At 41.8% G+C, this 25,898-nt stretch overlaps 1 protein-coding gene across 1 annotated transcript in view; it reads left to right on the top strand.

The window, feature by feature from the left end:
- Nucleotides 1-25,898, top strand: part of HGD (homogentisate 1,2-dioxygenase) — a 43,208-nt gene that overhangs the window by 657 nt on the left and 16,653 nt on the right. Inside the window, exons 2-7 of the mRNA XM_005674989.3 lie at nucleotides 5,098-5,169; nucleotides 5,958-6,046; nucleotides 10,094-10,199; nucleotides 22,172-22,231; nucleotides 23,897-23,988; nucleotides 25,395-25,429. Of these exons, the coding sequence (XP_005675046.2) occupies nucleotides 5,098-5,169; nucleotides 5,958-6,046; nucleotides 10,094-10,199; nucleotides 22,172-22,231; nucleotides 23,897-23,988; nucleotides 25,395-25,429 (454 nt within the window). The remainder of the gene's footprint in view (nucleotides 1-5,097; nucleotides 5,170-5,957; nucleotides 6,047-10,093; nucleotides 10,200-22,171; nucleotides 22,232-23,896; nucleotides 23,989-25,394; nucleotides 25,430-25,898) is intronic.

Below are 25,898 nucleotides of genomic sequence, written 5' to 3'. Positions count from 1 at the left end.
GCAAGAATACTGGCAAGGGTAGTCATTCCCTTTTCCAGAGAATTTTCCCAACCCAGGGATCAAACCCAGGTCTCCCACACTGCAAGCAGGTTCTTTAGCATGTAAGTCACCAGGGAAACTCTTCCTGAGCTCAGTCTTAAGAGAGAAGTTGAAATTGACTAACTTAGAAGGGGTCAGGGCTAGAAGAAATAGCAGGTGCAAAGGCGCAGCACACACAGACTCTGGATCTTGTTCTGAGATCCAAGAGTCAAATTTGAGTTGCTCCAGAGATAACCAAAGATGAGATACCAAGACATGGTCAGTTGTATGTGTTTGGAACTTAGGGAAGAGGGGAGAGCTAGGAGACTAGATATGTGTCTGTCTGTGTGTGTTAGTCACTCAGTCATGTCTAACTGCCCCATGGGCTGCAGCCCACCAGGCTCTTCTGTCCATAGAATTTTCCAGGCAAGAATACTGGAGTGGGGTTGCCATTTCCTCCTCAGGGGATCTTCCCAACCCAGGGATTGAACTCTTGTCTCCTGCACTGCAGTCAAATTCTTTACCATCTGAGCTACCAGGGAAGCCCAGGAGACAAGATACAGTAGGTCATCATATCAATGATGGTAGTTGAAGCCTTAGAAGAGGGGGAGTACATAAAAACTTTATTTCCTGATGAAAATCCTAGAGGAAGTTCAGCAGGATGAAAACATCCTTACCGTTTATAAATAAATTATATATAAAATCCTATCCTGCCGAAATTTTCAAGAAACTTAATATGCACAGCACCAGCACACCAATGTAAATTGCATGCTGGTCTTTGTTCTCAGTTTCAAAGGCATTCTTACCAGCCTGCTGTCTAATCTCTGCGAGGAAAGGTTAGCTCTAGAGATCACAGATCCAAACACAAAAAGCCAGATTGCATCATTCTAATCAATACACATTTTAAGTTTAAAAAAAAATCTGCTTTTATTTATTCCTTGTAATGGATATGCCAACCCAGAGCCTCAAATGAAATCATATTTACATAAAAGCAGCACAATTGGGGGAAGAAAATTCAAAGGATATAATAATAAAATTTAATTTTAAATGAACCTCACTATGTTCTAAAGTTTTTTCACTTCTACAAGTCTTGATTTCCTCATTTCTATAGAAAAGAGATGTTTAACAAGCAGACTTTGGGCCCCAGGACTAACTATTTTGATTTACTAGGTTTGGGTCTGTATTTAACAAGCTTTGGGGGTGATTCTAATGGTTAGTTGAAGATGGGACCCCCACTCTACATAATTATCGTATCACTTTCCTGTTTCTGTTGTAACAAATTCCCACAAATTTAATGGCTTAAAATGACTAAATTTATTTTCTTCTGGAAAATAAATTCTGGAGTTCAGAAGTCTAAAATCCGTTTCCATGGATTAAAGTCAAAGTGTTTAGCTGGTTCCTTTGGACAACTCAAGGGAAGAATCCATTTCCCTGCATTTCCAGCTTCTAGAAATGTCTTGATTCATGGTCCCTTTCTTCACCTTCAAAGTGCATCACTCTGACTTCTGCTTCCATCATCATATCACCTTTTCCTCTTCTGTCGTCAAATCCTCCTCTACCACCCTCTTTTATGAATATATATGATTACATTTAAGTGAAGTGAAAAGTCGCTCAGTCGTGTCTGACTCTTTTCGACCCCATGGACTATACAATCCATGGAATTCTCTAGGCCAGAATACTGGGGTGGGTAGCCTTTCCTTTCTCTAGGGCATCTTCCAAACCCAGGGATCGAACCTAGGTCTCCCGTATTGCAGGCAGATTCTTTACCAGCTGAGCCACAGGGAAGCCCAAGAATACTGGAGTGGGTAGCCTATCCCTTATCCAGCAGGTCTTCCTGACCCAGGAATCAAATCGGGGTCTTCTGCATTGCAGGTGGATTCTTTACCAACTGAGCTATTAGGGAAGCCCTGATTGCATTTAGGGCACACCCAAATAATCCAGGACATTTCCCCATCTCAAGATTCTTAATCACATTTGCCAAGTCTCTTTTGCTATATAAGGCAACCCTCACAAATTCAAGGGATTAAGACATAGATATGTTTGGAGAGCCATTCACTCTTCAGCCTAGTGCAGTTTAATCCACTTGCAATAATCGGCAAGTTCACCTAGCAATCTATAATCTATGTTCCCAACAGGGTTAACTAAAAATACTGGACCCTTTACAAAGGAGAAAAAGGTAGCTATAGTTCCATCTCTGCCCTGACTTCTCTCACTTTTCCTCATGCCCTGTAAAAGGAGGTGAGATACACCATCTGCTCATCCCATCAGGGTGTTATCCAGAATCAGATTCAGGCGAAAGCACCTCATAAAACTACTCTGACAAGTAAATCATATCCTGGGGACCAAGTGAGAATTAGAAATCTGTACACTAGGGAACTGCCAAAGAACTGACGCTACTGAAATGATATGGAGTTCAGTCATTTGTTCTTTAGAAGGGATGTGGAAAGGATGTGTATAATTCTCTTGGAAGGAAACAAAATCATATTTTTATGTTAGATAAAATTATTCAGAAATCCAGATTGAAGAAAGCATATAAATACACACACTTAATGTCAGATTTATTTATTTATTTATTTATTTGTATAAGATGTATTTGTATAGTCACTGAATCGGCTGGAGTTGAAAGCTTGGATTTTCACAGCCTATAGGAGCAGAGTTCAGATTCTGCCCTTGATCTCAAAGCCTTGGGAAAGCAGCTGCACAACACTGCTTCCTCCATTCTGATATATTCAGCAGTGAGGCACAAGATATTTAAAGCTCTAACAAACTCATCTGTAATTTTTCTCTCAGGAGATTTGGAAAACCAACTGGTCTGAGAATGACTCAGCAGTTTCCACCCTCCTCTTCAGCCAATGCCCCGCAGCTAAGAGTGGGAAACCAGTTCAGAACTCACACCTCTCTCCAAGCTGGGTGGCTCCGTTCCAAACCACCAGCTGTTCTTTCTACTTTCTTTTCTATTTTTTAAAGCAGTCTGAAGCGAATGCTTTAAAACTACACATAGTGAGTCTCTTTTCCTCTGTTTCCAATGTACAAATCACCCTGGACTCTGCTCTGAGGCCGGCAATTGCAAAGAATGAAGCAAGTTAATGAGCAAACCTACTCACTCCTGCCAGAGACCTCAGCTGTCTTACTCAGCACTCAGACCTGCCTGCCTCCCTTTGCAGAAACAACGCAGCAGAGGAACATAGTGAAGGCACTGTGACACCCTGTGGCTTCAGTCAAGACCGGTCTAAAATTCCATTCCACAGAGCTAAAGATAATCTGGAGTCATTACCATTTCTCAGCAGCTCAGATTCAATCCTCTTGCTGGTGAGCACGAGGTTCATTTAGAGAGAAGAAAATTGTATTCAGTGGAGAGTCATAATGTTGGATGGTCTCTGCCATTTCCCCAAAGAAATCATTCCAAACTACATGCCACTGCTGTTAACCAATCTGTGTGTAATATAACTCGCTGTTTTTAGTGCTGATAGATTTTCAAATATAAAAAAAATACTGTGTCTGGAGGCAAAAAGGAATAATTTCCGTTCCATTGCTTTCTAGGTTCTAACATTTCACATTTGATATTCCTTCCAAGTATGGGCAGCTGTTGCCCTGCTCCATGCTCACACGTGCAGGTGTATTCCATCAAGCTCACCCTTCTGCATGCTGCTGAGAACTCTGGAGGGCTTATCCTCCACCCACTTACATCCTTCTTATATCTCTTAGAGACTGTGCTCAGATGGTGGTATTTCACTCACTGAGTGAGGCTACACTTTCATCTTCATGGGCTAAAACTAAGTACATTTAAGAAACAACTATGGGAAGAAAACAGCCGTTTTTGATGTTTAAGTGAGAGAAAAGAGTGTGGGGGATTGATTCTAACCCTACTTGGGCTTCCCAGGTGGCCCTACTGGTAAAGAACCTGCCTGCAAATGCTGGATATGCAAGAGATGTGGGTTCAATCCCTGGGTCGGGAAGATTCCCTGGAGGAGGGCATGGCTACCCATTCCAGTATCCTTGCCTGGCGAATTCCATGAACAGGGGAGCCTGGCAGGCTGCTTGTCCATGGGGTCACAAAGAGTTGGACTCGACTGAAGCAACTTAGCACACGCACGCACGTGCACACACACACACACAACCCTACTTAGAGCAGAATACATACTCTTGCGTTGGCATAGGCTTCAAAGGGAAACTAAAACAATAGGTATCTATTGAGTACCTTCTATAAACAAGGCACAAAGCATATATAGAGGTAAACAAGATGCTGTAGTTCCAACCTTTATGGAGCTTATAAACCAGCAGAAAAGCCAGAGAGTGAACAAGAACTCACAAGTGTGTTAAGTGTTGTCAGAGTCAGTTTCAGGGGACCTACACACTTTGCTGAGAAACTCTCTTTCCCTCTCTCTGAACGTAAAGTAAACAGATGGCAGTCAGAATGCACTCCTTTGTGCCACTGAGGACAGATTCCTGTCTGACTCTTCTCCTGAAGGGTACCCATATCTTCAAATTTTGTTTTCCTGTATCCACATAGATGCAAACATATATACAAGTGCTCCGTATGTGACCCAGATGATATAGGCTTTTGCCTGCAGCCAGGTTGATTGGACGGCTTTTTCTCAAGGGTTTTGCTGTCAGATTGGATCCACACATCTCCTTGTAGCTGCTTGTTTCAGTGTACGGAGGGGGAGTGGAGCGCCAACCTCAGGGAGGATTCTATCTAGGCAAGCAAGATCTTACTAACCTGGAGTTGAGCCCATCTCCCCTCTCAGGAACTCCCTGATGGACCCAGAATTAAAGAACCTATTCTTGGAGTGGGACAATTAAGAACAAGCCCATAAATCAATTAAGTAAGTACAGCTAGGGGAGGTGAGTCCATGTAATATCCAGCACTCTTCTCCCAATCAACTGTGGGTCTTTGAAATTCATGCAGGGAAATTATCTGTCCTAAATGGGTCACATGCCAAGACATAGTAAAGATATGATGTATAGAACATGATAAACACATGTCCATAGAGAAATTTCTTACCTTCGTAGATAGTCAAATAGCAGAATACCCTTTAAGTCCCATTGATGGTGGCCTTTGTGTCTTGTCACATGCAGTACATTTCTGGATTCGGGAATGAGTGTGCCTCAGAGGACCCTCGCTGCCCAGGTGCCCTGCCAGAAGGACAGGTATGAGTAAATAAAATATTAATTAGAGAACTCTGAATTAAGGGAACATAATACCAGCCTTCAGGTCAAGTGCCTCTTCCCACCATAGCTATTGTATTAGCCTGTGAACTGTCTAAAAGTTTTACAGATTGTTAAGACAACTGGGATACTGAACAGCAATAATACAAAAATTAAAGTTGGATGATGGTTACCTATGGCAAAACACTTACCCCAAAATAAGTAAGACTAACTGTAGGGCTTTCAGGAGGATCCCCCAGGTTCAGGGTTAAGGGACTTTCTTATACTTCTTTGAACAGCATAAGACATGACAATGGGGAGAAAATAATCAGCCCTTGTTTTAAAATGTGTACACAAAGATATTCACACTAGTATTGGTTACAATAAAAACTATGGCAAACAAAAATTTTTCAAAAAAATTTGAAGACTATTTCATGGCATAAAAAACACTCATGATATATTGTTTCCTCTCTTTTAATGTGCTAATTATTAAGAAGACTACACATGTCACAGAATCCCCATTTTGGAGGGTAAGAATAGAAAGAAATATACTCATATGTCAGCATTGGGATATTTCTGAAGGGTGAGATAGGTCATAATTTATAAATTTTATACAATAAGTTTCCTAAAACATTATTATAAGAAGGATATATAGGTTGAAGATGGTCATGTGCAGTAAGTGACCCAGAGCATCCCCATCCAAGCCAGAACTTCCCCCACTGAGTTGTTTCATGGGAAGGTGGGATACCTTTCTGATGGAGTGATGTCATTTATTGCCTCCTTTGTTTTAGAATAATCCTCAAGTTTGCCCCTACAATCTGTATGCTGAGCAGCTCTCAGGATCAGCTTTCACTTGTCCACGGAGCACCAATAAAAGAAGGTATGGGAGCTATAACTAGTATTTAATTCTGCCTCCTATACTTGGGCCACAATCTCCCAGGGCTGCCCCAAATCCTGCTTCTTATAGACTGTGCCTTGGATCATAGTCAGGGAAGGATGAGTGTCATCTCCAGCTAGAATCAAGTGACTGTTGGAAGAGGTGGAGAGAACAGCTGCATAGAGTCTAGAAAACAGACATGTCTAGTTACATTTACAAATTATTGCTTGTACTCAGAAAAAAATGTTCCTCATAATCTGGACTTCTCCTAGGAATTGTCCAATTTTGTTTTACTTTTTTTTTTTTTAAATACTGATTAACTCAAAGTTACAGAAGATTCAGTGCAATATCTTCCTCAGCTGACTAGAAGTATTATGTTCTTTGGATGAAAATATTGGATAATCCAAGCATGGGTTAGATGAAAGGTCATGTATTATGGCCCCTTGTGGTTTGAATTAATAAGGTTTTTTCTCCTTGGAATTTGCCTTTGCTGGAAACCAGTACATTCATTAGCACAACGTGTCGTGTTCCCATGTCCTACAAGCCAGGTCAGTGGACACACTCCCTTGGTTAACTCCTATGGTGCAGATAAGATGCAGTAGGTGTTGTGATTTGGGGAGGCAGTTATGTGTTGTGACTTAAACAAGCCGTGTCCAGTTGCAAGAATTTCAGACCAGATGAAGGTATCTGCAAAGAGGGCTGCTACTTATATTGGAGATTGGGGGCAGAGGGTAGGCAGTCTTGTACAGCTTAGTGGAAGATGATTGGGTTTATCTCCAGAGAGTCTTCCTGAGAAGTAAATGAGACCGAGTACAAGAGCATCATGGACCACACAAATGATAGATTGTTCCCCTTACTGGTTAATCATGCCCACACTGCAGTCAGGCCTCCTGAGTTTAAATCCTGGCTCCTGCTCTTTCCAGCTGTGTGACCTCGGGCATGTCATCTACCCTCTTAGAGCCTTTTGGTTTTTCATTTGTAAAAAAGATAATAATAGTGCTTATTTCATAGTCTTGAAGAGGATTAAAGGAAAGAATGTATGCAAAGTCCTTAGCACATTGCCAGGTACCTGGTGAGTGCTCAGTTAACATTAATTACCTTAATCATCATTATTGCCACAATAACAGAGTGTCTCCCTTTAATGCATGGTATCCCTAAGAGGCTGTCAGAAAATTGAGTGGCAGGTGCTGTTATCACATCAATATCAATATTGCTTCTCTCTCGCTAGATTTGCAGATGAAGAGGGGAAGAGATAGTTTCCCATACTTGTCAAATCAGGATTAATTCTATCACTATTTAATCATCTCTCTCTCTCTGCAAGCCCAGATAGCCAAGGTAAGGTAAGCACACAGACAATTCTTGTCCATTCTAATTTATTACAGCCTGGCCTCCATGGCTATGTTCTTGACTTTATGACCCATTCACTAACGGGACACCTGGACTCCGAATTCTGCTGCCTGCCCCCATTATTCAGCAATATCTTCAGCCAGCAGGAGTAGAGCTCTGTTCCAGGAGGCTGAAAAGGAGCTGTTGGCATTTCATTAAGATGCTGGCACCATTCCCTGAATCAGAATTAAATCTCTGTCCGGGGCAATGTAGTGCTGCCTGGGGAGTTGTACAAACTCGGCTGAAAAAAAAGGACACTAGGCACGGTTCACCCATCTGTCTAGAACTCTTCAAAGGTATCCACAAGAGTTTTCTGAAAATGCTCAAAATCCCCAGGGGGAAGATGGAGCCAACCCCATCCTTGAGTGAGAAAGCCTGGTATTCCTACATTTAGTCACTACTCATCTAAACCACATGGAGAAGGCAATGGCACCCCACTCCAGTACTCTTGCCTGGAAAATCCCATGGATGGAGGAGCCTGGTGGGCTGCAGTCCATGGGGTCGCTGAGGGTCGGACACAACTGAGTGACTTCACTTTCATTTGTCACTTTCATGCATTGGAGAAGGAAATGGCAACCCACTCCAGTGTTCTTGCCTGGAGAATCCCAGGGATTGGGGAGCCTGGTGGGCTGCCGTCTATGGGGTCACACAGAGTGGGACACGACTGAAGTGACTTAGAAGCAGCAGCATTTAAACCACAGGGTTCAGGACCCCTCACCCCCACCCAAAAACTATCAGAGAGTATATCTATCAGGGGTTGGTTTTTATGATTAGTTAGCTGATCCTTTCAGTCCTGAGAAGGTGAAAGCCAGGACAGAGAACGTGGAAAATCTGGACCATCATAACAACCTAGATGATAGGGGTAGACAGATAAACAATTCAACACACATCTATTAAGTGAGCACCTACTCTACCAGGCATTCTTGGTACATAAACTCTGAATCCTGACAACAATCCTAGGAGATAAGGATGAGGAACATAAACTCAAAAAACTTGCCCAGAATCTTACAGCTGGTTCTAAGACACACATACGTGTTCTCAATTTTGTATACTACTAGATGCTAGCGAGGCATAGTTATTAGTAATTCACGGTCTGAAGTCCAATGCCTGAGATCACTTCACCTAGAGCTCGAGGAAACAAGAAAACTGAACAAATCTAGCCTGATCTCCTGAATGACTCAGTTTCAGCCCAGGTCACCTCCACCTCCTGAGGTAGACTGTCCTGGAGCTTAAAGGGCCAGAAGCGGTTCAAGCAGGTCTAATCTTCCATCGCCCCAGGTGGTATTCCTCTGCCTGCCGTACTCTGTCAGGGTAACAGCCTCTGAGAGGACGTGGGTCCCTCTTAGTGCGTTTCAGTGTCCCCCTCGACTTCTGGATGCTTCTCCTCCTGGTGTCCTTCAGGGTTCCCTCATCAAGATCATGTCTCACTGAAGCAAAGCTGTGTGTGTGTTGGTCACTTGGTCACATCCGACTCTTTGTGACCCCACGGGCCACAGTCTCCTCTGCCTGCTCACAATCTGCTCGGTCCATGGAATGAATTCTCCAGGCAAGAATACTGGAGTGAGTTGCCATTCCCTTCTCTAGGAGATCTTCCCAACCCAGGGATCAAACCCAGTCTCCCGAACTATAGATGGATTCCTTACTCTCTGAGTCACCAGAGAAGCTTGAAACAAAGCTACAAATGTGCTATAGGAAAATATGGATGGTTTTATAATTTTAGAGTACAGTTGTGTTAATTTCCTAAATCTCTTACAAATTAGCATAAAAAAGACAACCCAATAGAAAAACAGTAAAGAACTTGGGCAAGTAATTCACAGAAAAATTATAGGGGGCCCATAAACATATAGATTCTCAACCTTACTCATAAATAAAGGTAATTCAAAATAAAAATTAGATAGCATTTTTCACCTAAGGTCAAAATTATCCATAATACTGCATATTTGTAAAGATGTTGGTAATCAGCCACTTTCATTCATTATTGTTGTGAGACTAAAATGGTACAGCAATTTGGCAATTTTGCTTATTACACATTGGAAACATCTGAAAGAATATACAAGAAAATTGTTAAACAGTTCTAATGCCTCTGAGAACTGGTGCTGGAGAAACTAGAGGAGAAAGTCTTTCACCTTTTGGGACTTTTTAAATTGCTTGAATTATTTTTCTCACTGGCATGAATTAATTTTACAATTTTAAGTAAGAAAATTGGTTAATATTTCAAGACTGACAAAGAAACCACCTGTATTGTCTCAAACTGTGTGGGCTTCATTTTCCTCACTTAACTAGAGCCAGAGCAAAGATTAGGACCCAATGACATATATAAGCTAATGTTTTCCTGTGGGTCTGCCTGCACAGATATCCCTCAAGGTACTTTCCCTTCCTTTATAGTTGTCATTGGGAAAGGCAGTTCTTTCTTTGCCAGCGTGGAAACAACCGAGGGCTAGAGCCTCCAACTCTCCATTTGATGGGTAGAGCTGAAAGGTGAGAAGAGGCAGAGCTGTGGGCAACAGTGGCTATTAAGGAGCGATGCTGCATCATTGCACCTCACATTAAAGCCCACAGATCGTTGTGGACTTGAGAGTCTTCCTGATGGTGCTTCCTGAGACAGTCTGGGCATCACCCATAACATCACCCTAAGTTTTGTGTGTCCTTGTTTCCTCCCCACAGCTGGCTGTATAGGATTCTCCCTTCAGTTTGTCACAAGCCTTTTGAATTCATTGACCAAGGCCACATCACTCACAACTGGGACGAAGTTAATCCTGACCCTAACCAGGTAACCTGGTCCTATGAGTTGGAGAGCAAAGCTTTAAATATAAACATTTAAGCCTAACCTGGGTCTTTGAGAAATTAGATTTTTAAAACAAGTGCTACAGTGTATCTGTTCCTTTGCCCAACCTTGGGTAGGACTTTTGGAAGTGATTGGCCGTGCCTGTGCACATGTGTGTGTATAAGCTTTCATTTTTCTAGCTGCAGGAGCGCCCAGTGAATGAATGGAAATTATACAGGTTGGTGAAAATGCATCTACACATCTGCAGACTGGTGGATTTTCACCTAAACTGTCACCTGCAAACCTCCATTCCTTGCCTGAAAGTTGCCTTCTTTCGGTCTAGTGACAAATGGGCTTTCCCTCTGCGTATCATTTATGTACTGTGCTTTCAGTAACGAGAGACACCCAGCGCTATAATAGACTGAGCTCTTTTTTTTTTTAACCTTCTGAGCACCCGAGTGTATTCTCTTTGCTCCTGAGTTTAGGTACATGTCACCAATAACAAAAGGATAAGGCAGAAAGGAAAACAGACCTAGGTTTGCCTCCCTGGCCTTCTACTTAACCCGCTGTCTTTGACTGGTCAAGTCACTGTTCATTCTCTGAAAATCTGCTTGATTCCTCAACAGGTTGTATCTCAAATTCTCCAATTTCTCCTTTAGAGTTACAATGCTCATACTCATTTGTTTTAGATTAATTAATAGATCCAATGGCTTAATAACAGGACTCCATCATATCAGAAAAAAAAAAAAAAAAGGATGGATACCTATACTACTAAAGGATTCATGGTCAGGACAGAAATTAAACATTTATTGGATATTTGTTTTGGAAAGTTGAGAAGGTAATTGAACCACAGTAAGCTTTCTAATTCTTTTCTTATTCAGCAAAGAGAATCCCCAATTGAGTTTCTGATAGTTCTCTTAAGTGGAGCCAAATCTCATATTATACAAAGGAACAAGGTGGCTGTTAAATCAGCAAGTTAAACAAGTTCAAACCAAATCATCTCTGAAAAATCCCTCAACTCCCCATAAAGTATAAGATATGTGCTTTTGTGTGTGCTACTCTGTATGGTAATTCTTATGTACATTAAATTTGAGAACCATTGAGCTAAATTTGAAAACCATTGAGCATTAATTAAAAGAAAGATTGCAGGCAAAATCGTAGGCAGATATTTGGGAATTAAATCATGGGACCCTTAAGATAACTATCAGCCTGGTATATGGGGTGAAGAGGGGAGTTCCACTGTGCCTGCTGCTAATATCATTCACACAGTTATCCAAGACTTAATAATCTATGTACATCATCTTAGATGTGGTTGTGTGGGCAACAGTGGAGCCACACTTATGTCATTTTTGGGGGGTGGAAGGTGAAGTTTTAAACCTAATCTTTAAGGAAAATGTGAGTGTGCTGTGTAATACGCTCAGTAATATCCTTTTATTATATTGTATTTTTATCTCTATGACTACTATGATACTTGTTATTTGACATAAATGCAACCCTTCCTAATGATTATTTGGGGGTACAAGTGGCTTTTCTATGGAAGCTAACCTCATTCTGATAGAATTTTTCTGATTTTGTCTTATTATAAGAGTAAAATATATTTATAAAAACTTAAATGTTATAGAAATTAGCAAAGTAGAAAATGGAAGTCTCCCACCATCGGTGAGAGTCAAGTACATCAGTTGTGCATGTTAATTCATTATTGCATAAGTAGTTGGCACACACACATTCTGAGAGAGAAGTTTGAGGAAACTGCAGTTTTAAAAATTTAATTGAAGTACAGTTGATTTATAATGTGTTAGTTTCTATTGTACAGCAAAGTGATTGATTTATTTAGAATCCTTTTCATATTCTTTTCCATTATGTTTTATTATAGGATATTGAGTATAGTTCCCTGTACTATACAGTAGGACCTTGCTGTTTATCTGTTTTATATGTAGTGGTGTGTATCTGCTAATGAGGAAACTGGATTTAAAAGCCTGAGTTAATCCAGAGGCATCCAAATAGATGCATCGAAAGTTTCTGCTTGTTTCTAGTAGAGCCTCAATACACACTTGTTTCTTCCTCCCCTTCTCCATTTCCTTGCTTTGCATTTCTCCTCGAACTTGTTACCTTCCTCCTGTTCTGAATTCCTTCAAACACTTTCTCCACAGTGCATTTCTCCAAATGCATTTCTTCTCCAATATTTCTCCTGCTCATTTTTGACTCTGTGCTCACACAAATGGGAACAGATGTGCCCCAGAACTCAATTGTACTCTGAGTTGGACACCAGTTCCATCAACGTGGTGGTTTATCCTCCTCCGTCTCTGTAATCTACACCTGCCACCCTGCTTCCCTTGTCCTGATACACACCCTGGCTGTCCTTAAAAAATTTATCCTTTTGTCTTTTTGTTTACACCTTCTTGACAAGTTAATATCTCTTTCTAATTTTATGCTTCATTAATTAACCACACCAATCTGCATTCATCACTCCCCCCTACCCCCCAAAACCTCTTCCAAATATGTACTCCAGACTCTCACCGAGAAAGTCTGAGAAAATTATTTTTAGGTAACCATCTGACAGTCTTCCCAGCTGAAACCTGTACAATAGGTATGTCACCTGTCACAGACCCAATCCAATGCTTCATCAGCTTCACCAACTCCCTGTATTAGTCATCTCTGAGTGTTCGAAGACATGACAGTTACTTAATGTTTCCTCCAAGGGAGCATTTTGGGATAAGCTATCATCACCATCATCTGTGATTTCCTCCCAGGAAGATTGGAAATAATGTCCTCCAAGACTTCATTTTCTTTTAGTGTATATTTAATTAATCACCTAAGAATTAATGCAAACTTTGACTATATTTAGATTCAGCTGTGGACATAAATCCAAACCATTAATATCTCACATAAGATATATACCTAATTTTGTGCATCATGCACCTTCCTCTAACTTCTGGAATCCCAAAATTTAACAAACAAATATACATCCAATTTAACTGTGAGTTTACAGATTTCAATTAGCATTCCTGAATCAGCATTCCTCTTTACCAGTCAGAGTCCTTTAAAGTTTATCTTTGTTATCACTATAGCCCTAGCCCTAATGTCTTGACTGTTGGAAAATCAGACTATTGACCCAGTTAAGCCTCAGCTGAGGAAATTACCTATTAGATCTCAACCAGTATTATTTGGACCGAGTGAGAAATACTTCAAAGCTAGTAAAAGATCACATCATAAAACTCCCTCTGCCTCCAGGACACACGAATTATCATAACTGTTTCAAAACAATACATCCTTACAGAGTGTTTGATGTCTCATTTGTCATTCTTGGAGAAGGCAATGGCACCCCACTCCAGTACTCTTGCCTGGAAAATCCCATGGACAGAGGAGCCTGGAAGGCTGCAGTCCATGGGGTCGCTGAGGGTCAAACACGACTGAGCAACTTCACTTTGACTTTTCACTTTCATGCATTGGAGAAGGAAATGGCAACCCACTCCAGTGTTCTTGCCTGGAGAATCCCAGGGATGAGGGAGCCTGGTGGGCTGCTGTCTATGGGGTCGCAGAGAGTTGGACACGACTGAAGTGACTTAGCAGTAGCAGTTGTCATTCTTTAGGTTTCACTATTCTAAAAACCCCCTCCCACCAAAAATGTCTTGGATTTCCTGCCTCTTCAAGGTTTTTGCCTGTCATTCCTATTCATAGTGATTCCTTGAGAAAGTAATCTAAGCCCACTTTATCACCTCTATTCACTCCTAACCCTTTGCAATACAACCTGCCCAGATCACTCTGCTGAAAGTACTAATATGTGTACTTCCTTTAAACAACAATAATTGCTCCTTACTATTAAGTCATGTTCTATTCAAAACTTACATAAAAGTGTCAGTGCTTAATAATCGTACCAATGCAGAGTTAACTACTTCCAGTGTTTTGATTTCTTTCTTTCCAGTCTTCTTCTTTGCACATTTGCTTCTCCTGAAAACACCAAAGAGTGTCCAGTATATGACCCACAGCAACACTTTTGAAAATCCTCTTTCCCCAATTTTCCCTGGACTCCAACCCTCTTACACCACTCTCCTGAGCTCTTATCTTTCCCAAGCTCAGGCCGGGACCACAAGTACCTGGCTTGCCTCTGCCTCCCCCTACCTTGTGCCACTAGAAGATGTCAGAGAGTAGGTCCTCATCCACTTTTCACAGCACATGCACGAGCACACGCAGACAAAACTTTGATTCACATGGTGAGACTGAAGTTCAAGGATTGAGGGAGTGGGGATAAGCAAAGCAGAGTTTTCTGTAGGGAGCAGGTAAGGGACGTAAAAGAGGCTATGAATACTCTTAAATTAATGATGTTTTTAAAAAACTATATGATGTTGTCTTTCTCTAACTTCACTTAGTAGAGGTTATTATACTAATTAAATGTGTAATGTAAACTCTAATACAAATGAACTTATTTACAAAACAGAAACAGGAATTCTCTGGTGGTCCAGTGGCTAGGACTCCATGCTTTCACTGCCAAGGTTCAGATTTGATCCCTGGTCGAGGAACTAAGATCCTGGAAAACATGCATCATGGCCAAAAAACAGACTCACAGACTTAGAAAACAAGCAGGATGGGGAATAAGTTAGGAATTTGAGATTAACAGATACAAATTACTGTAATTAAAATATATAGATAATAAGGTCATACTGTAGAGCACAGAAGGGCTTCCCTGGTGGCTCAGTGGTAAAGCATCTGCCTGCAATGCAAGGGACACAGGTTCAATTTCTGGGTTGGGAAGATCCCCTGGAGGAGAGCATGGCAACCCACTCCAGTATTCTTGCCCAGAAAATCCCATGGACAGAGGAGCCTGGCAGGCTTCAGTCCATAGGGTCGCATAGTCGGACAGGACTTAGTGACTTAGCACGCACACAGTCATGCTCTAATACAATTTTACGTTCTGTTTTTTTAATGGAAACATCATATTTTATGCTTTGCCCCATGTCTTTTCAAACTCTTTTAATGTAGATGGTTTTTCATGTGGCATAATTACCCAGGACATGTTTATGAGATGATTCCTTTATTTTCAGGTACTTAGATTGTTTCCATTTTTATTAGTATAAATCATCCATGGCTAAACACAACCCTTTTCTCCCCAATATCCCCAAACCTGGAGTAGTTGACTTGCCTCTTTTCTTCCTGGAGCTCTGTCCTCTCCTGTGGTCTAGGACATCATGTAAACCTGCAAAACAGGCCATCTCCAGCGTCCTGAAATACCTCCTTGTCTCTGCCCTGTCTCCATTGCCCTCTTGGGGGAGAGAGAAGCACCTACTCTCCTGCTGCTCCTTTCCTCTTCCTTCTTGTCTTTCTTATATTCTCTTTCTTTCTTATCACCCACATCGGCCCCTCCCCTCTTTATTCTTTTGCTAGGGCTGCCTTTACAAAGTACCACCTGCTGGGTGGCTTAACCAATAAAGATTTGTTTTCTCACAGCCGTGGAGGCAAGATGTCTGAGATCAAGGTGTCGGCAGCTGGGTTTCTTCTGAGGCCTCTCGATGGGCTTGTAGTTGGCTACCTTCTCCCTCTGTCTTCATGTCATCTTCCTTCTGAACATCTTCCTTCTGAACGTTTGAACTTCCTCTTCTTATAAGGACACAGTAGGTTGGTCAGGGGCCACCCCAACAACCTCATTTTAACTTAGTCACTTCCATAAAGACCCTATTTCCAAATGTGGTTATATTCTAAAGTAGTATGGGTTTGGACTCACACATAGGAATTTTGAGGAGAAGACAGTTCAACCCAATTCGCCCTCTGCGTCTCCATTTTCTTTCCGATTATCAGTTAGTGATTCCCACTTTATTAGACTCTCTTTGCCTTAGAGGCAAATGGTTACTTGCTGTTGATAAGAAATACCCAGCTTTGGTGAACTAAGAAGAGGAATTCCTTGAGCAGCAGAGGGTTTTTCTAGCCCACTTCATTTCCCACCTATCCCCCAAATTCCCCACAAATATTCGTCTCTGCAGGCAGAAATCTAACTTTACCCAACATAATTACAGCCCCAAACTTGGTGTAACCTGTAGGCCATATTTCAGGAAGTCCATCCCAACAGTCATATTTGTAAGCCATTCTGCCTTCACTGTGGAACCTCATTTACACTCTATGATCTACTTCATCTTCCTCTCACTATCTTCCACATCTCCCATATTTTACTTTTTAAAATCTAACAAACATCATTCATTCCCATGACATTAACTATTACCTCTAAAATATGTTTTACAAATTTCTCCCCCAACTCAAAACCGCATATGGGACATTGCCATGAGTATGTCCCACCTCAACAGGATCCATACTGAAGACATCATAGTCCCAGCAAGACTTTCCTTTCTCTCAGGCTTTCTAGATCTGTTAATGACACAACCGCTCTTTCACACTCAACCTGCAATTACCCCACCACCACCCACTGCCCAGCCAGTCCTTGGAGTCATCATGAAAATTTCTTTCTCCCTTTACATTGAGTTATGTGCCATGCCTATAAGATGATGATTCCCATCTACATAAAAGTTACCGAGGTGACTTGTTGAAGACGTAGATTCCCCAGACTCTCCCACCCCAGAGATTCTAATTCAGTAGGTCTGGGATGATACACAGGATTCTCTCCAGATGATTTCCATGCAGATTGGCTCTAGACCGCACTTTAAGAAACATTGCCGTAGAATTTGCTCCCAAGATGTCTTTGGAATCTATGCTACTGCTACTGCTAAGTCACTTCAGTCGTGTCCAACTCTGTGTGACCCCATGGACGGCAGCCCACCAGGCTCCCCCGTCCCTGGGATTCTCCAGGCAAGAACACCGGAGTGGGTTGCCATTTCCTTCTCCAATGCATGAAAGGGAAAAGTGAAAGGGAAGTTGCTCAGTCGTGTCCGACTCTTCGCGACCCCAAGGACCGCAGCCTACCAGGCTCTTCTGTCCATGGGATTTTCCAGGCAAGGGTACTGGAGTGGGGTGTCATGTACTCTCCTTTCTTTTCTTAGCAGCACCTGATTTGGACTTCACTTCCTCTTACCTGACTGTTATAAGGGCCTCCTAACTGATCCATGTGTCTTCCCAACCCACCCTTTCCTACACCTACTGCCAGACTCAGCTTACTAAATTATTACTCAGAAATCTTTAAATCCTGCTGTTACCTCTCTCTCACTGCCCAGCCAATCAAATGCAGACTCCCAAGACAGGTGGTTCACTATTGTACCTTTCAAACACTTCTCTCTTCCATGTTCTCTACCCATCAGCCAACCTGGAACCGTCACCAACCTCTAAATTTTCCTACCTGGGTGCTTTATGCTCTTTCATCTACCTCGAATTTTCTCTACTTCCCTCACAAGTATCCACCCATCCAATCTCACCCATAATTTAAAACTCCCTTGTGGTGCAGCTGGTAAAGAACCTGCCTGCAATGCAGGAGACCTAGGTTCAATCCCTGGGTTGGGAAGATCCCCTGGAGAAGGGAAAGGCTACCCACTCCAGTATTCTGGCCTGGAGAATTCCATGGACGGTATAGTCCATGGGGTCGCAAAGAGTTGGACACGACTGAGTGACTTTCACTTTCACTTTCATCTAAAATACTACTTTCTTCACTGAACTCTTCCAATATTTTTCTCAGAGTATTTGAGAGTAGGAGCTACGTCTCCCTCATTTTTTTACAACCTGCAGTACCCAGCATATGCCTTCTTCCAGACAGTAGAATCCCTAGTATTTGTTGAAGAAGCTCCCTGATAGCTCCAATCCCATCCTCCTATAAATAGACTAGATTGCATTCCTCTAAATGCATTCACTGATGTTTGCCAACACCGCAGTGCACATTGCCCTGTTCAGCTCTTTTAGACGGCATGCTGGCTCTTTTTACAGTACATCTCCATCAACTTGCACTTAATTCCTTGGAAAAGATGTTGGAGCTATCTGCAAACCAGATTATTCTATTGTGTGTGTCTTTTATTGTTCATGTGTAAGAATGTTAAATATGCCCTGCACCAGGAATTATTCCTGAGGGAACATTCCTGTTTATATTTCTCTTCCAAAATCATTCCCAGTTACCCATTTCCTTGTTTTCCTATCATAATGTGCCCATATTGCAGGGTCTTCTCTTTGCCCAAGGGCAGAGACTGTCATGGTACCTAGCATAAAACCTAGCCTGTGGAGAGCGACAATAAATCATTTGAATAAATGAATATATAGGGATTGGACAGGAATACTGACCTTGAAGGACCTTAGCAGGATTTGGGTCCCAGGAGTTAGACTAGGCCGAGGCAACTCAGCCCTGGAGGAACAGTAGATAAGGGCCCAGATTAGAAGACCAAGTACAAGGCCATTAAAAGGAGCCAGAACCTGGGTTCAGGGACCATGGAGATCATGAATGGTTTTGGAAGCAGATCAAGACAGGCTGAGATTAAAGGGCTCAGGGTTTAGATTACTGAAGGAGGCTGAGAGATTGTTAGCATCAGTTTTTAGTAAAGAAAATTTAACTGCTCTGAACCATTCGTTTTGTTGCTATAAAATAGGGATAATAATAATGGAGCCCTAGAAGACTGTTGTGAGAATTAAATGTCATCTGACAACTATTTGTTGAGTGACTACTATGTTGCTTGCTCTATGCTGGGTGCTGAGTAAGGGATATAAAGCCCTTAGCTTTACACTCAAGGGCAAGGTCAAGTATCCAGGTTTCTGTGCATGAAAAAATGTCATCTAAATACAATGCTAGTTCATCTTTTTTGTCTTCTCATAAAAGACTTTTAAAAGTCTAAACAATTAATTAAAAAAAAAAACCTCTAAACAAAGTGATTTGAATCCTCTTTAACCATGATCTTATTACCTCTAAGAACTCCAATGAGTCACCCAAAGCCTGATTTCTCACCACATAAATTATGCTGCCATTTCCCTCAAATTCTAGGTTTTCCAAAGAATTTAATGAGCCACTGTTTTATTTTATCTCCCTCCCCAATCTTTCCTAGTCTGGGCTGAAACTCTCTGTAGTGAATTACCCTGAGCCTCACCTAGCCATAGCTGTTGCTAACAATTGTTTGTCCATTGTGATCACAACTGCATCTACAAGTTACTTCCAAATTCTTGGATAGATATTAGCAACTTCTAACAATATGTTTACCTCTAATCCACCAATATTGGTGAGAGTATCCAACTCATACAATTTAATTGAGTCCAGCACAACTTTGGAGGGACTCTCAGTGAAGCAAAGAAACCAACTGTGGGAGGTGATACTCAGATCATACTCCCAGTCTTCTGACTTTAGAAATACTGAGCCCAATTCTCTAGTTTCATTTACATTCCTGAGAACAAACTTCAAATCCTTATCATTAAATGTTACCAGATTCTCTTTCTCTTTTGATAAATTGAAAGAATTTTTACTTCTAACTTTAGTCTCTGTTTAAGATGCTTTTCAAGTTATTTTTGACCACCTCACTTAAACTAAGCAAAACTTTATTTTCCAGTAGAATTTGCAGAACACAGTTGCAAAATATGTAAAGTATTGACAGCAGTAAAAGGAAAAATAGATTAAATCCACAATTATAGTGGGAAACAGCAACACTTCTCCCTCAAGAGTTGATAGAACAACTGAACAGAAAATCAGAAAGGATATAGAAAAACTGTGGGGTTTCACATATATCAAGAATTGACTTTTATTTTAGAAACAATCTTAGGACTCTTAAAAACAATTTTCAATTTGCTAGCTATTGCCTGAATGTTATTGGACTTCCAAAAGTCTCACAGATTTGTTTTAGTCTTGTTCTTTGAGATATTAGCAATGTTCTCAGTGTCTTATACTTACTCATTCATTCAATCATTCAGTACAAATATATTAATATCTGCGATAGTCAAGATATTGTATTGGATGCTTCAGTGGATTTCATTGTCTTTGAAATGTTAATAATTGCATTCCATGGGGGGGGCTCTTTAGCAATAATATATAGTATGAATAAAATAAAACTGTTAAAAATTTATAGATTTACATTAGTTAATAAGAATGAAATGACTTTCCAGAAGTCACAGAATAAATAGGAACAGAGGGAGCAACAGAACCCATGTCTCCTGGGTCAGCCCAGTGCACAGTGCCCTTGGGCTGGCCTTGGATCAGAGAGTTTCTGCTCCACAGCATGCAGTTAGTCTGAACATCTGCGTTTAGCAGGAGATGTTTCCACTCTCTACTCCAGGGCTTCTTCCTGTTTGTCCTCTCCTCAAATTTGCCTCCCCATATTCAACATGATATTGCACCAAAACTCTTGCCTGAAGAAGACCCAAAACTGGCTTCTTCTTCTGGGTTTTGGGTTTATCAGAACCACCTTGGGGTCTTTATTATCGTTTGTGATATGCTGAGTATAGTAAATCCTTCCCATTGGGAAATCTAGAATGATGACTTTTCTTAGAGTCAGGATTCTAGATTGTATGATCTTCCAGTCTTCCTGGGTTACAAACTCCATGCTGCTACTGAAGAGGGAGCGGCACATAACAGTTCGTGATAGACCAAAACCTCCCTCAAGAAGCCAGTGGCACTTAGTTTTGGCCCTGGCTGATGTCAGGGGAATATCCTCCTATGTCCATGGTGCTCAACCAGGGGAAGTTTGTCTCCCAGTGACATCTGACAATGTCTGGAGACTTTTGGGGCTGTTTCAAATGGGGGAATGCTATTGGCATCCAGGGAGCAGAGGTCAGGGATGCTGGCAGACATCCTACAGTGCATAGGACAGCCCCCACAACAAAGAATTATCTGACACAAAATGTCAGTGGTGCCTGAGAGGAGAAACCTTTTCCTAGATTCTTGCTCTCAGGTCCCGCACCTCCTCCATGAAATATCATCTTTAGTGGAATTAAGCCTTTTCCTTCTTTCTGAAGCATGATTCCAATGTTTTTCAAAGCAACGTCTTACATTCTTTTAAGGTAGTCCTAGACTGTGACAATCCTGCTTTGCCTTTAAGAGATAAAGGCTGCTGTCTGACTGTGTGCATCAGAGAGGCAGGATCATCCCAGAGCCGCCTTTTCCACTCACTGTTTCCTCCCCCACCCAGCTGCCTCTCTGGAAATAACTCAATGAGCTGAACCCCATGACCTCCTGGTGGCCCAGCCTGGCTTGCCTTGACCAGGCACTGCAGCCAGTAGAGCCGGCCCTTGGGGTGCAGGTCCCTCCCTGAGATGTCCTGAGGCTGCTGGGGCTATCAAGTGCCAACCTGCCTGGGTCAGGCCTGCTGCCAAGTTGATTAATAAGTGCTGGGCTGATACTTCTAGTAGAGCTCAGACCTGCTGATTTTATTTCCCACTTGCTTAGATCATTTCATTATTAAATTAAAGGTTGTTGTGATTTAAACTGAACTGTCAGGCAGCCTGGGGACAAGCACAGGGTTTGGTGAAGAAACTGAACCCGGTACTGCACTTACTAAAGGCAATCTCAATTTTTTCTTTCTCTCAAAGAAATAATTCAAAACTCCAAGGGCTGGAAGTAAGAACTAGAACCTTCCCCTGCTGTGTCAGGAGCCCACATAGTGAGGCTGCCACGCCAGGAAAGGGAGCTGATTATAAATAGCTCAAAGAGCAGCGTCAGTCAAAACTCACTGATGTGCCTGAGCAAAATGTTAAAAAAAAATAGCTTCTGAAATAGGAAGCAAAGATTTTTTTTTATATTTTTGTAGTTTAAAATGCTAAGGAATGAAGACAGTATGTATACATATAGGTTAAACATTCTCTCTCTCACACACACACACACTCTCACACACACGCACTCCCACCCTGCATACCCACACAGAACCCAACTGAGCCCCTTTAAGGAAATGATGGATAAATTATTAAATTGAAAATAGCAAAATCACAAGTCGTCAGAGCCTCACAGAGGGAGCAGCTATCCTTTTTATGTGATTTATTTAGAAAGTCTATGGTTTCCCCTTTTGAAATAACTTTCCTGTATGTGTGCGTGTGTGTGCGTGTGTGTGCGTGTGTGTGTGTGTGTGTGTGTGTGTGTGTGTGTGTTTTCCCAGCTGCGATGGAAACCATTTGAGATTCCAAAAGCCTCTCAGAAGAAAGTGGACTTCGTGAATGTAAGTCAATACTATCCACGCCTGCCCACCACTCTCTTCTCTCCCATGGTGGGTGATACAGCCGCCTTCAGGCTGGATGCCAAGCAGAAGCAGCCTTGGAGGCAGGCAGCAGACAGAGTGCCACCCGCCTCTGCCTTTCAGGCTGGCCAAGGGAGGTCTTACTTACCAGCACCACATGGCCCCTGACACCACATGGCCCCTGACACCACATGGCCCCTGACACCAAAGGGCACTCATGAGCTGTTTACATCTCCAAACAGCCAGTGGAAATTGAGCATTTACTGACTTCAGGTTTCTTTGTTCTTGGCTAGAACAGGGGTTCTAAGCCTTTTTGTTCCAGGGACTCCTTTGATAGTCTGGAAGCCTGTGTTTTTTAATGCATAAAATAAATTACATAAAAGTACAAAGTAGCCAATTATATTGAAATACAATGATAAAAATATTCAAATAACAAATTTGGCTTGCTTTAGAGTAATGTATATGCTGCCTTTTTAATGCACTAAATCACAAGATCTATAAAAAGACCTAATAACTATGGTTATTAAATGTATGAGCATAAATGATATTTTGAGATATCTAAAACAACTATACTGTTACAGCCACTTCTAAAACCACTAGGGTTTGTTGCTTACATTCATTTACATTAATTCAAGGAAATGATAAATTTCAGTCAGAAGTTAGAGAAACACATATATCATTTTTTTTTCTCATCCAAGGTCATGAACTCTCCAAAATGGATCCCTAGATTAGAATAGCATCAACTCAGGGTGGCAACCTCGGTTAGCACAATGATGATTAGAAGTTCTGATTGGTAGTTACAGGTGCTGGGAGTATTGAAACATCTCTGCTTAGAGAAAGCATATGTAGGGGAAAGGCCAGGAGCTATAAGGAGGTGGGGCTCAAAGAAGCTGGGGGAGGGTTCTGTAGACCAACCTCAGTCTATGGCTCACTTAGGGAAGAGTCCAAGTACCCAGCCTTAGGCCAAACTGTTTGTATCCTATTAAATTCTTTATCTATATTAAATGCTCCAAGCCATGTGCAAGGCTCATCTAAATAGGCCCCAAACTTGCAAAATGAGTCAAAATACCAAAAGAAATCCCTCACCCTGGGTGAATTACGGATATCTGGAGAGCAGAGCTCCCTCCTTTCAGAAAGGCCCATGTGTTAAGGTCTTTGGGACTGTGGGTTATTAGCAGAGAGGATTACAGTTGGTCAGAATACTTTCCTCTACCCTGTTCTGGAAAGATTAGGGCTGACCCTATTTGTAAGCAGACAGCTGCCCACGTAGTGGCGTGTTATCTGAGGATCATTCATTGGGCCCTAATGCTGCATCCTTCCTCCCCAAGCTTCCTAGATGCCCGATTTTACCTCCAAAGGAAACTGTATTTAAGGGCGATCTTAAGCACTATACTGATAAAACGTCAAGTAATGAATTGATGTTCTCTAAGGTCAATTCTGATGGAGCCATTAAGACAATCCAGATCTGGGGCCATGCCTAGCAATGAGGGTGGACCGACATCTACAAAACAAGTCAGTCAATTCCAGGCTCCGCATAGGCAGTCTGGTCCCAAAGGGAAGACCCTAGTAGAACTTGCCTCTGATTCTCAGGGACCTATGGGAGGGCTAGCTGCATTCACCTTTCCCTCTTGTGCGGATCTTTCCCAGGGCCTGCACACCTTGTGTGGAGCTGGAGACATCAGGTCTAACAATGGGCTTGCTATCCACGTTTTCCTCTGTAACACCTCCATGGAGAATAGGTAAGTGGCTCAGCCCTACAGCAGGTCAGCCCCCTTCCCTAAGAGCTGCTGCCCAGAGGGTGAAGGCTGGGGGGTTGTTTTTGTTACTGCTTTTTTCTTTTAACCCCAGAGCAATCTTAATATACATTTTTAAAAAATGACAATAAATGAGCATTTCTATCTTGACTGACTCCTGTGACATAAAGAAGAATGTCCTGTGCATGTATGCTAAGTTGCTTCAGTCGTGTCTGACTCTGCAACTCCATGGACTGTAGCCCGCCAGGCTCCTCTGTCCATGGGATTCTTCCAGGCAAGAATACTGCAGTGGATTGCCATTTCCTCCTCCAGGGGATCTTCCCAACCCAGGGATCGAAACTGTGTCTCTTATGTCTCTTTCACTGGCAGGGGGTTGGGGTGTGGGGTGGTGGGTTCTATACCACAAGCACCACCTGGGAAGCAAGAATGTCACCTAGCAATGCAAGCAGAAAAGTAATAATGGGGCACTGAAAGCTGGAGGAGTCCAAGAAGCATTTAGGCTTTAACCTAAATGTCCTTAACTTCTAAGGTTCCCCAGGGCTGGTCTTGAGTCCAAAGTCATACTACCTGAGCAGCCATTAGGACTACCTGTTGGTGGCAGTTCAAACTGGCAGACTAATAACTGTGTAAGCTTAAAGATCCTGAATAGGAGAACTTACATGTTAGATTTTTTTTTCAATAAGAAAAACTTATATATAAAAGGTATTTTTCCTGTTTCTTTGGGAAGCAGAGTATCATAACAGTTTTGCCCACTACCTCTGGAATCAGACCACTGTGTTCAAAGCCCAGTCCATTCTTCCTGGCTGAGCAACCTTGGGCAAGTCATTTAACTTCTCTGAGCCATGAATCAGGGCCAAGATCATGGCCCTATGACGAGACACTAGAGATGTTCGGTGTGATATGAGGCACCTCCTCTCTCTCTCTACTTGAGCTGTTACATACATTAGCCTTCATTCATTTCCTTTTATTTTCCATCCACCCTCCTGCCTCAGAGCAGTCTTCTGCCTGGAATGTTCTCCGACATCACTCCCATCCCCAAGTCCCTGCCTAGATAATTTCTTCAGATCTCAAGTCAAACATCCCCTCTTCAGGAATACCTTGGCTGCTGCCTCAGACTAGATCAGGTCCATTATTCTTTCAGTCCCCTGAACTTGACTTTCATGGTGCCATTACAGTTTATGAGATGGTTATGTAATTGTTGGATTGCAGTCTGACTTCCTACTAGACTCTAAGGCTCCATGAAGGCAGAGATGAGGTCATTTTGCTCATCATTTTATGCCTAGCACTAAGCCTGGCACAGCCTATCTACTGAGCAATAATTTGTGCAGTGAATTAATTTGTCTGGACATTGTTAAAATAGAAAATCATAGGAATTATTCTATATGTTTCAGATGCTTTTACAATTCAGATGGAGACCTCTTGATTGGTGAGTTTTAAAGACTTCAGACCCTTTCATTGGTAATCGATCCCTAGTTATAAGCTGCTTATTAATTGTATACATATTACTGCCCTTTCATCTGTCTTATTTAATGTAGTCTACAGACTGAGGTGTAAAGGCAATTGGTGGTCTGGAAAAGATTCCTTGTACCTTCAAGCCCCTAGCCTATTTCCTGATCTCCCTGTCTTTACTCATTTCTTCTGGGCCTTTCTGATATGCAAGCTCTGGGCAACTTAAAAGAAATACAGGGTAAAATCAACATGTGATTAACTTATTGAGATAACTCTATTTGCCTTCAAACTTACCCAAGTAAAGATCATCTGTCATTGATATCTGCAAATTTGTGTAAATACAAATTTTCATGAAACCATCCAGATGGAAAGTCTAGTACGGATTTCTCTGGTCTCCTGATCCTTTTTTTTTTTTTCTTCCTGATTCTTTTTTGATGATCTTAGTA

The sequence above is a fragment of the Capra hircus genome, chromosome 1, assembly GCF_001704415.2.
Source record: "Capra hircus breed San Clemente chromosome 1, ASM170441v1, whole genome shotgun sequence".
In the NCBI taxonomy this organism is placed as follows: Eukaryota; Metazoa; Chordata; class Mammalia; order Artiodactyla; family Bovidae; genus Capra; species Capra hircus.
Note: the sequence above shows the minus strand (reverse complement) of the source record. Positions and strands in the feature narration are given on the sequence as shown.